This window comes from Belonocnema kinseyi, chromosome 5 (assembly GCF_010883055.1).
Source record: "Belonocnema kinseyi isolate 2016_QV_RU_SX_M_011 chromosome 5, B_treatae_v1, whole genome shotgun sequence".
Lineage (NCBI taxonomy): Eukaryota > Metazoa > Arthropoda > Insecta > Hymenoptera > Cynipidae > Belonocnema > Belonocnema kinseyi.
Window position 1 is genome coordinate 45,642,097 of NC_046661.1, and position 12,283 is coordinate 45,654,379.

The 12,283-nt window shown below is 27.6% G+C and overlaps 2 protein-coding genes across 3 annotated transcripts in view; one reads left to right on the top strand and one right to left on the bottom strand.

Annotated features, from left to right (window-relative positions):
* LOC117172631 (myotubularin-related protein 6) overlaps window positions 1–6,395 on the bottom strand; it is a 12,637-nt gene extending 6,242 nt beyond the window's left edge. The window contains exons 1-5 of the mRNA XM_033360735.1: window positions 6,263–6,395; window positions 5,376–5,489; window positions 5,067–5,229; window positions 2,868–3,016; window positions 2,661–2,786 (exon numbers count right to left, since the gene is read on the bottom strand). Of these exons, the coding sequence (XP_033216626.1) occupies window positions 2,661–2,786; window positions 2,868–3,016; window positions 5,067–5,229; window positions 5,376–5,489; window positions 6,263–6,295 (585 nt within the window). The 5' untranslated portion in view covers window positions 6,296–6,395. The remainder of the gene's footprint in view (window positions 1–2,660; window positions 2,787–2,867; window positions 3,017–5,066; window positions 5,230–5,375; window positions 5,490–6,262) is intronic.
* Window positions 6,396–7,020: 625 nt separating this feature from the next.
* Window positions 7,021–12,283, top strand: part of LOC117173056 (CCR4-NOT transcription complex subunit 7) — a 12,065-nt gene continuing 6,802 nt past the window's right edge. Inside the window, exons 1-4 of one of the 2 annotated variants that reach the window (XM_033361430.1) lie at window positions 7,040–7,133; window positions 7,854–7,946; window positions 10,538–10,747; window positions 10,942–11,112. In XM_033361430.1, coding sequence (XP_033217321.1) covers window positions 10,636–10,747; window positions 10,942–11,112 — 283 coding nt within the window. In that variant the 5' untranslated portion in view covers window positions 7,040–7,133; window positions 7,854–7,946; window positions 10,538–10,635. Of the gene's footprint in view, window positions 7,134–7,853; window positions 7,947–10,537; window positions 10,748–10,941; window positions 11,113–12,283 lie in introns of both variants that reach the window. The other variant, XM_033361431.1, reaches the window with a different exon arrangement.

Consider the following 12,283-nt stretch of genomic DNA (forward strand, 5'->3'; position numbering starts at 1 on the left):
GGGGGGGGGGAGCACAGGTTTTAAATATATAAAATAAAGTGGCCTAAAACATATGATGTTTATGAAAATGCACAGTTTTTAACAATCGGCACCAAATTTTGAACACATATTCTTTTGGCTTCTAGACAAGTCATAAGAGTATGGTGGGGGGAGGGGCACAGCCAAAGTTTTCGACCAATCGGCAGCACATTTTTCACGCATATTCTTTGGGCTCCCGGACTGATAGTATGAGTCCATTTTTTTTATTTAAGTCCATATTTCTGTTTTACCTTCTCAGAGTTTTATGATTTAAAATTCAAAAACGCCCTTTACATTTTATGTTTTTCAGTTTTTAATCTTTTTTCGCATTTAAAGTTCTCCTTAAGCTTTGTACCAATTTCACAAGTGATTTGAAATTTGTGGAAAATTGAATTCAACAACTGAGATACAATTTTTATAATCCAAATTCGAAAAATACAGTTTCCATGTTCTGTATTCAAGTTTCTATTAGGTATTTTCACTTCAACTATCAGCTAACTTCACTTTGTTCAAAGCTGAGGGGAAACAATGGATCAAATGCATGAAACAGAACTTTATTTTTGTAATATCTTTGTAATTGATAATCATTATTACCATTTTATTATTTCATGAAATAGTAATTAAAAAATAAAAACTATTTTTAAAAAATAATTATATTTAAAAAATGATCTTTTACGAAGATATTAGCAAAATAGGGCAAAAATGAACTGAATCCCATGCATTTGGTCCCTTGTTTTCCCCTCAGCAACCCCCCAAGTGAAGTTAGCTGTTGATTAAAGCGAAAATACCTCTTTTCTATTTTACCTTCTCAGAGTTTTTTCAAACTTTAGTTCAAATTTCACTATCGATTTCGCATTTTTCAAAACTAAATCCTAATATAAATACTTAAAATATTATGTTGATTCCATTCCAGTATTTCATGTTCAAACTTTATATCAAGAAAAAATGCAAGTAAAATCGAATGCAATACAAACATTGTCTTTTAAACGAGTGTAGTTCATTAGGCAGTCTTAAGTAATAAAAAGTTCTTCATAATGTGTTTTAAATGTTTGTTTATAACTTTATACAATTTTTATTGCATTTCCGTTTGTTCTCGATGTATATAGTAATAATCAGAGCGGGCGTTCCGCGACAGCGAAGCAGTCGCAATAGGGAACAGCTAGTTAAAAATAAAAACTTGAAACATTACAAATTCAGCAACATTAAGTTAAAACGTATAGAATGGGAGCCTTCTAAACTTTAATTTAAAATTGTGAAACTGAATTATTAAACAGTTTAGTTAAATACCACCCCATTAAAGAATCTAGAAACAGGTATTACAAATTTTACACTTAAATTTGAAACATTGTTGACACTTAAAAATTAAGAGTCTTAAAAAAATTCCCAAATTCAAGCTTTGAAAACTGAATAATAATAAAACCACTTTAAATTCGCTAATCAATAAGCCATGTTTACGCGCACGGATATTTCTCTAAGAATAGTTCGATTTTTTCGGTACAAGTAGAGGCTGTCTATTAAAAAATGCACAATTATGACACTGAAAATTGTATAAATGTTGAACATTTTAATCTTAAGACTGCGTAAATTCGAAAATTTAAAATCGCAATCATAAACGTTTTAAAGCTGATAAAAATTGTAACATAATGCGCCTAATAGTATAATATTAAGTGAAACAGAAGTGGAAGTACTGTATGAGTTGAGAATTTATAAGATTTTCAGTCAAAAACAAATCCACACTGGCATTTTCACTGAATTGAAGAATTTTCATCTGTAAGCTTTCAAATTTTAACTAATGCAAAAACGGTGAATATTGCATAATTTTAAATTCAAATCGTTTAAAATTGGAAGATTCTAAACAGTTTTTAAAACTGCACTCTTTACCATGAAAATTTTGAAATTGAAACGTTTTTATGCCGGAATCCTTTAAAGTTGAATTTTTTTCCTCTTTAAAATTCATCATTGTCAGTTGCAAATTGAAAATTTACAAATTGGAATAATTTAAGTTGGTACTTTTTAAATTGAAAAAATACATAGTTCAATTCTGAACTTTTGCAATTTTAAAGCATTTAATGAAAGCTTCAATTTGAAATTGTTTCATTTCGAACACCGTTAAAAAAGGTCATTCTAGATGAACGGCCAAATATTGCTCAATCTTAAAAGATTAATTTTTTCAAGTCTTCTTTCAAATATTGTTCAATTTGAAATTGTCGCCTACTGATTAATCTTTAATTCAAAAATATTTTAAGCAAACGTTTTCTGATTTGAAACAGTACATTTTTGAACGATTCCCATTTTTAACGTTACGAATTGAAAATCATTTAATTTTGAACAGAATTATTCATTCTTAAAGTTTCCCATCATAAATTAAAATCCAATTTTGAAACTCTTTTATTAATGTATGCTCACTGTTAAACGACTTGTAACGTTTTCTTATCAAAATGATTTAATTTTAACCAATTTTTAATTTTTAACTGCTCCAGCATTCAAAATTGTATAAAAAATTATTTAATTTGAAAACGCACGATCAGTAATTAAGCAATTTTAAACAGAATACCGCCCACTCTGAATTAACAAAAATCAAAAAATCTATTTCAATTTCATAAAATCGACGCTCCTAATAATTACCTAATTTCCTTACAAACCTTGTTTTCATAGAGATAAGTTAATACAGGCAATCTGCCTTTACTCCTGAACCTTGCGCTCTCCACCAAAACATTACTTGTACAAGTGGTGGGCACGTATAAATATCGAGGATATGTGTCACAGAGCTAAAATAAAAGAATATTTTATGCTCAGCTTTTAAATTTAATTCAAGATTAATTGCAAGACAGTATAATTTTCATACATACTTCGTAACTTGTATTTAGATATGAAAGAGACCATTCTTCATTAGGAACACCTTGACGCTGAAACTCCCGCTGAGTGTTAAAAACATTCCAACCTAAGTGTTGTGGCCAAGGGTCTTGATAATTAAAACAGTAGAGATCTTCAATACTAGCTGCGGATGATAAAAGTAATTTGATAGCAAATTCGATCAGTGATTCAATTCATAAAAAAATAAAAAAAATAATTTCTGTTTTAGAGAAAACAGGTCAGAAGAATTTCAATTTGTAGAATGACAATCAGAACAAAAGGAAAGTTTCTTGACTATGAATTTTTATAAATTACCGTTCCGGCGGAAATTATCTACACGCCATTTTTTGAGTTGTTGTTGAATTATCTTTTTATAATATTACTGTAATTTATGTCCTTATAATAACACGAAATTTAATAAAATGCTGCGTCTAATTAGCCCAATTTGATGGAAAAATGTAAATTTTGATGAAGATAGTTTTTAAAAAACGTCATATTCCGATATTTTCAAAAAATTGTAATAATAATTGTTCTCCACAGATCATTTCTAAAAACAAAAAAAATTTATAAACATTACTAAAATTCATATAAATATGGTAAATAATGATTTGAACAAAAATTATTGTAATCATGTACATATTTTTTTAAATTTTACGACTTTTTTGTACCAATAGGCAACATTTAAGAAAAAAATTCTAAAAATAAGTTGACAATTTAGAAAAATACTATGGAGATTTTGTTGTAATATCTTTTGAGCAAATTAACATTTTGCCTTCAACTTAAGCTCATTAGACGCTGAATTTTATTACCTTTTGGAGTAGAAACACATCTTCATGTTAATATTATAAAAATTAAGGCACTTTAACAACAAAAACAGGCGTGTAGATAATTTCCGCCAGTACACGGCTAGCGTGAACCAATTTTGCATAAAAAATGCTTTTTCATGCAAGTATTTTCTGAGTATGTTTTGGGGATGCCTCCCGAGTATTTTAAGCCATAAATAAAAAAATAATAGGTCTCATTTTAATAAATTTTGTTGTTGTTGAGTTATTAGGTATGTTTTTGTTGAGAAATAATGGGAAATTTAATGTTTATTGGTACAAAACCTTTAGTTTCGCATCGAAACAAAACTAAAATAATTAAACATCCTATAACATCCAGGAGGCTTTAGGATAGTTTAAAACAGGTGTAAAAAATCGATTAGCGCTGAATTCCTGACAAACGAAAGGTTAAAAAAGCATTATCTTACGATCATTTTAGAATACTCAATTTTGAATGACTGCTACTCACTGAAAATACATTACCACAATTTTTCAAAGAAATATAAGAAATTTTTTGTTTCTTTCTATGCACAATGGTAAGATTTAGAGTCAGAAATAATAATTTGTTCTAAAGTTAATAACAAAGGAGTAATAAGGTGACAAAATTCTATTTCAAACGATTGATATGAAAAATTTTCAACAACTTTAAGTTAAGTGGTTGCAATTTTCTTATATTTTTTTTAGACGTTCATAGAAGATTCATAATTGTTTACAGTTACAAATTTTAAGATTTAAAAACTATTAACAAATTTTGATTATGCTAGCCTTTTACCCCGAAAATATTGAGTTTTCGACCGTTGAAAATTCCTCTGTTAAAAATTGAAGAATATTGAGAATTCATGAAAATTGAACATTTTCACCAGTTTAAAATGTAACCATTGAAAATCCAACTCTTGAAACTTAAAGTTTTAAAAAAGGATTAAAATTGAAAATTCCATTTTGAACTTTTGACAATTCAAGAAAAAAGCAAATATTATATTAAAGACAAGTGTTCAAAATTTAACATTTACATAATTTTACATGAAAATTTAATGAACATTTCAATCCATAAAAAATATGAGCTATTTAAAAAAAAAATTATTATATTTAAAAAAATATTTACAATACTTGAACAATATTATGGTACCTTAGCGGTAAAAAAGTCAAGGTACCATACTATTGTTAAACATTATATATATATATATATATTATTTAGTTTTTTTTTAGTTTTTTTTTTAGTTTTTTTATTTATGATTAGTATTTTCTAGTACACGTTAAATGTACAATGATTTCAAGAAAAAAATACTTAATTACCCTACAAAAAAAATGGAGAAAATTATAATATTATACTTAAAATTGAATATAACTGATTTATTTTAAATATGTTTGAAGTACCTGGTGATGAAAGTTTAAGTAACGTGAGGTAGACATCGTGACAGTCGCGTTCTTTGGCAATGACAAAAGTTACAACTAAAAAATGCTTGAACTTTATCAGCAATGGGGAGCCAGTTGTGGATAAAGGTAATTTTTCCACACTTGCGATATGCGTGTTCAAAACCTATGATATCAAATTTTCTTAGTTTGTTCATGAAATATTAAGTTTGCGATACTGAGAAAGAAAATTTGTTTTCTTAAAAACCAGAGTTTATCAGATGATAAGAATCTCTTTATGTGCTTGACGAGTTTAACAGACAATGAACTTACCCATATTTGTTTTTTTCCGTTTGGATCAACGAATATCAAATGCGTGACAGTCAGATAAAGTGTTCCAACTGAATGATTATTACTGTACTTATCGAGCAGTCGCACATTTTCAACCTAAAATTCACATTGCGAATTCCATAACCAATTGCCAATAATCATAATTATATTCATTGCCAATTCCACAATCATTTTCATTAAAAATATAACAATAGAAAAATTAAATTACTTTTTGGCATTTTAACAGTTTTAATCATTTTTTTCTGGAACCGTACATTCAAAATTTCGAGAAAAAATCTTATGATTCGAATGCCCAAAACTCAAAACTATCAATTCAAAGTAGAAAATCCCAAATTAAGAGTTACAGTTTTTGGTAATTGGGCTTGACAGAATTTACTCTTAATAAATTTAAAGATACGATAAATAACATGAAATAATGTTCAATATTTTTAAGATAAGAAAGGTTAAAAATGCCATTCTCAAAAGGTTAAATTAAAGCAATAATAAAGAAAAAACTTTGAAAATATTTGGGATATTTTAATGAATTACTTTAAAATGATGAATTTTGATGTTAATGCCTCATGTAATAAGTAAATAAATATAAATTTATTTGAACAATATAATAATTTTACAATACGTATATCGAGTAAATTTTTTAATTCATTTATCATTTTATAATATTTGAGCCCTTAACATTCCTAACCTCAACTTTGAAATTTTAAACAAAATGAAGTACATTGTTAATTATAAATAGACAGTACATAAAAATTCTGTTATAGAAAAAATACATCTTTTATGGAATATTTTTCGTAGAAAATAATTTGGAAGTTAAAGCTTAAAAAAGGAATTTCTTTTTTCGAATATATCGTTTGGAGACATCTTTCACTTACCATTGAACGTTTAATGGACTCTATGGAGTTCATAATTTAGAAAGTGACAAAATTTGGTTTTCACTTATAAAAATAAAGAATTTATCGTAGAATTGCTGATTATTTATTATTTTCATTGATTTTTGACAGCTGTTGTCTTGACAGTTATCAGAATTTCCCAAATTTGCGCGTTTACGCCCCCTATCGAAGAAAAAAGACATCAATATGGTAGATGGCGCAATTGGTGCGAGAATTTTAAATTGCGAAAAACACTCAAAAATGAAAGCACAAAAATAGTATATTTAAAAAGTCAAATTATCCTCCAATCTAATATTCCCTAGTTAAATTTTAAGACTGTATCTCTTTAAGCTTAGATCACTCTCGTATGTTGCTTAAAAAATAAGAGAATGTCTAACTAGCACTTTGAACATGTTTATACACTATAATGAAATATTTTTATTCTGAAGAATTTAAAAATACATAAATAGATAAAAAAATATATATCTATTAAAAAAAAACGTCTCCCAGAAATAAACATACATAATTTTGTATTCGAAAATAAAAATAAAAAAGAATGCAATTTTCTACTTTTTTTGAAAATTAAAACTTCTTTAATGATTTAAATTATTTTGGAATATATTCTAATAATTATATTTTACTTTTTGAATTTAAAAAATTACATCCTCATGATTGTTCACGATTCTAGCATATCGATTTGAATTTCCCGAAAAATTATTTTTGCACAGTAGCGCTATTGCGGAAGAAAATGATACTCCCTTCAGATTTCTTTGGTTGAATTTGACAACGAAACACGGTTGATGCGAAACTCGAAACTAACCTCTTCTTTCTGTCAACGACAAACAGTGAAATATTGAAGAATTTTGAGTACTTAGTAAGTATATTTTAAATTAGAAAGATTGTTCTTGAATTCCTTTTCCGAAATCCTTCACTCTAGGGGTTCATGGTTCAAACTTGAGAACAATTTATAACCTTCAATAAATTACATTTTCCACCAGCTCTTGACAATTTAAACTATTAAAGTCGTTCTAATTTCTAAAGTTTTAGTTTACAACAAATTTAGGAATGTTTTTACAAGATTGGCTTACAAAATAGTATATTTTGTAAGATGTGGAAAGCTTTTTTGGGACATTAAAAAATTGCATAAAAGAAGAATAGGTTGTTTAGTTACAAAGAAAACAATGTTTTTTAGTTGTGAATGGTTGCAGAAACATATACCGAATGACTAACTTTCAGTCGACTTTCGAGCTGTCTTGAAAATTTTTATCTAAAATATTGAAATTTCAGTCAAGTAGAAAACATATCCGTAATGGCAATTTCAAAGAAATCATCAAATTTAACCTATTTTAGTTGCGACGAATAATTTTATAACAATGCAAACAAAAGCTTTGTTTAAAAAGTTTGAAATTTCTTGCGCAATGTGATTAAAATTGGCATTTAGAGTTCCAATCTTTTTCCAAAACAACTTTAGACATTTGTTTTGTTTATGCACAAATTTAATTTAATTGATGTCAGTTCTAATCATATTTAAACAATTAATATTATTATCGTTGAAATATGAAATATTTTAAAACCTTTTTAAATTTGATTTCAGTAATGTGAAGGTGCCAAAAACTTTTTGGAGTAAATAGTTGATAGGATTGTTTGATACGTTATCAAGAAGTTACACCAATGCCTTCAGCAACAGGTAAGATATAAAAAAATATCCATTTTCTACATAAAATGTTAAAAATTTGAGTGGAAAATCGCTAGGATAGCGGGAATCTTAAAACTCTTCTAATTATTATGTTAATTGTGTTAATTATGTTTCACTTCACTATTCAGACTTTCAAATTGTATGCTCTTTTAAAATCGTCATTTTCAAATTTGAATTCCTGTTATTTTCGTTTTTAATTAAGAGAGATTTTTCATTTTTAATATTTTCTACGATGTTTTCTAAGAATGTTGTTTCTTTTTCTCATTTCTCTCTACGGTTTTAACTTTTTTCGCAAAAATAATCATTTTTATTTACAAGCCTTAAAATTAAACAATTCTATTTTAAATTGAGAGCAATTTTTGAAAATTCTAAATTGAAATGTTACCAATATAATATTGAATGATCAAAACTAAAGAAACGTACAATCTTATGTTGAAAGCCTCCATTTTATAACAATTTCAAATTAAAAACGTTAAAAGTAAAGGGTGGCCGCTGGACCGGGAATTTTTTGAGGCCAAGAAAAACCGGGAAATGACAGTGAATTTTTTTTACCGTTAATTTTACAAATTTGTAGAAGAAAAATCTGTCCACGTTCGATTTCATCAGTTTTTAAAAAATTAGTTGAATTTTTATGTTTTTCAATTATGCTATTTTTTTTAGCTTACAATGCGTAATTCAAAATTTTTTTTAGTGTCAAAATTTCCCATTTAAAATTTTTATTTCTAAACTTACATTTTTAATCTAAATAATTTTTAAACGTTATCTTAAACACTTGAACAAATAAAAAATAAAAGCATTTGATGTTGAAAATTTTGGATAAAAAACATTTTTATTCAATAAATAAATCTTTTTTTTATCATTTATCTGTACTTCAAGTAATACAAAGTGAACCAGCATGATTTGACAAAACGATTTCAAACGAGTTCAAAATTTAAGAATTTTCAGATTTTAACGTTAAAACTTAAACGGTTTAAATTTGAAAGTCTTAGTGATTAAAGAAATGTGAACATGTGATTTAAAGTTTATAAACTATTTTCAATTTAAAAATAACTTCATAGTAATATATTCTTGATTACAGGTTTTTATTAAACTTAAAATATCGTTTCAGTCTAAAATATTTAATTTTTAACCCATTCAATTTGAATTTTTTAATTTAAAAAAAGATTAATTATTGAATATTTATAAATATTTGATTTTTTATTTAATACAAGTAAATTAAAACCAAGCATTTAAAAGTAAAGTATCTGTAACTGAATTGTTTGACATAGAAAACCTGGAATCGTTAAAATTTCGAAAAATGCTTCATTTGTAAGTGAAGTTTTTTAATTCTCATGTGTAATTTACAAATGAACATTTGTAGAAAAAAATTGAGTAATTTTAAAAGATATTTAGAAGTTACAAAAAGATAAAAAATTATCATGCAAATTTTAGAAAGTTTTCTTAAAATCTTCTAGAATCTTTTTTGAAAATTTTGTTTAAATCTTTGAAAAATTTGTTAAATATTCTCTTAGAATAATGTTTGAAAATGAAAATTTATTTTTAATTTGCCTAGGAATCTTAAGAAAATGTTTTTATTCTCTTGAAGCCTTTCACAATTCATGAAAAGAATCTAATTTTTTTATTTAAAATCTGCGAACATCTGCATTTTGTTTTATATTAGGGTATCATTTCAAGTTTTACATTAAGTTTGAATCTTTTCAAAACTTCTACATTTCTCTTAAAATTATTTAAATTTCGCCTACAAATATTAAATGTTCAATTGTTATTTATATATCCAAATTGTAAAGAAATGTTATAAAATTTGCAGGATTTTCTGAAAATTGTAGAAACAATTCAATTCATTTTGACAGATATTTCGAAGTACTGAAAAAATTTCCAACATCATTTTAAATTTAAAACAACTTCTAGATTTCTCAAGATTTTGAAATAAAATTTTTAAGCTTTCCAAGTATTTTTAAATTATTTAAAAAGAAAATAATTGAATTCCTAATTTAAGAAGTGTTCAGTTAAAATTTTTTCAATTTTTCAATATTTCATATTTCTAACTTAAAATTCCTTAAAATTATATGATTTTGAAAATTTTAAAGTTCATCGATTGATTGGGAAAAAACCGTGAAATGACCGGGAATTTATTTCGTCGATTAAAACGGCTACCCTGAATTAGTTAATTTTCAAAAATGTATGGCTTAATCATTTAAATTTGTCAAATTAAACGTCTTAATTTGAAAACAAGTTAAAACGAACAATGTTAAAAGACGGTTAATGTCAAGAATATTTCGGTACGTTGTTGGAAGTTTTTAAATGTAAATTTGAAATTAAAAGCAAGTAAACTCGTGATAACATTCTTATAGAAGTAAGTACTTTTGCCACTTTTTTAATAACTTTAACTGCTTTTTACAAGTGGGAAATTGCATAATTGTTCTCGCAAGGGTTAAAAAGAAATGTATTCAAGTAATACTAGAAAGAGAATTGAAGTAACATTATTATTAAATACGAGAAACTTCTGCAAAAAAAAAAAAATAATTGTGAAATAGAAAAAATCTCCAATTCGCTGAGACAAATATGTGTGCCACTTATTGCAGGATCAGAAAATTAGATATACTGCACGAAAAAAACTAAAAGGGAAAATTCGGAAGACATCTTTTCGAAAGAAGAGAATTTCCGACGAAACAAGTAGCATATGTTAATTAACGTTTTGAAGCTCCTCGAAAATGTGCAGTCACTCTCGCTTGAAGAAAAAGTGTGCCTTTTCAGAGAATTTACGAAGAACTCGTTGTCAGACCAAGTGAAAGGTGCAGTTCTACCAGCGATTACTTGACTTTCATCGAAATTTGGTCGTTCGCTCTCAATATCGAAGTAAATTATTCTTAATCGAGAGAGCGTATTATACAAAGAGAGGAAACCAAGAACGATTAGATAGAGTCGAATAGGCAATGATTCAAATCGCGTACAGTTTTTAATAGAAAGAAATTTTCTATTTTTTTAGGTGGTGGCGGGAAAGGTGGGGCTAGTCTGCCTAGTAATGAAGAATGTGGAATTCGAGATGTTTGGGGCCACAACCTGGAAGAAGAATTTCGTGCGATTCGTCAAGTCGTACAGCAATATCAGTATATAGCTATGGACACAGAATTCCCTGGAGTCGTCGCAAGGCCAATTGGTATATATTCCTGGTTGATTAATTTAAATCGGGAAATGCCTTTCAATTTTTCTACTAGAAATTATTATTATCATTGGTTATGTCGTGTTGAAAAATTTTAAAAATATGATTATGGGAGAACATACATAATATCTGGAAAACAATGAGTAAATCTCGTCTTGTAGAATACAAAAATAGAGTTGAGCAGATTACTTATTTTGTGAGAAGCCCATAATACTACTTATAATACGCTTCTGATTGCAAATTAGATTAAATTTCTATAAAACAGCACATTTCTCATTGCAACAATAGAAATTTTTTAAGACATACACTACTGGCCAATATTGTGCATCTACTTATGAAAATCGGATTCAAAACAGACTTGTCTTAGAAAGTGACCAACAAATAGGGGTCCAGATAGCTTATTTAAGATAGACCGACCTATTTTCTGCTTTTGACCAATTTCCCATTCTTTACTTCTGCTGTCCAACGGGAAAACTTAGTAAGTGACATTTGCCATAGAGACTATTTTCCGATACATGCGCATGAGAAAATAACCTCTATGGCAAAAGTCACTTACTAGGTTATACGCCTGTAGGGTATTTCTTTTAACTCGATAGCAGCGCCATCTGACACGCGAATTATTGAGTCTCTCAAAGTTATTAGAGCAATGTTCTGAGAGTGTGGCACGTATTTTAATTAAATTTGTAGATATTGCGCTTTCATCGCGCTTTCCGAGTGTGTTTTTTATAACTTTTCGGTGGTACTCTGGGTGTCTAGCGTCCTAGAAACCCTTGAAAACCTGGGAAAGTCCTTGAATAAAGTTCAGGGTCTTGGAATTGTTATTCCCGTAAAGAAAAACGTTTTCTGAACTTGTTCTTTGCTCTACCTTCACCAAGGCCGAGTTTAGTGATTTCGAAATGTCTCTTTCTATCGTATATGGTAGACAGAGAGAGAGAGAGAGAGAGAGAGTCCGGTGGTGTTCCAACAAGTTATCCTAATCGTTTAAAAATTATGAGAACCTCTCTGTCTGCCATATACAATAGAAAGAGAGATTTCGAAACCATATTTACATTTCGATCGCACCTCGTTGTCTATCTCACATGGTAGAAAGAGAGGTTCCACTGCAGGATACGTTTTCGTCGCACCATTATTATTATTATTATTATTATTATTATTATTATTATTGAAA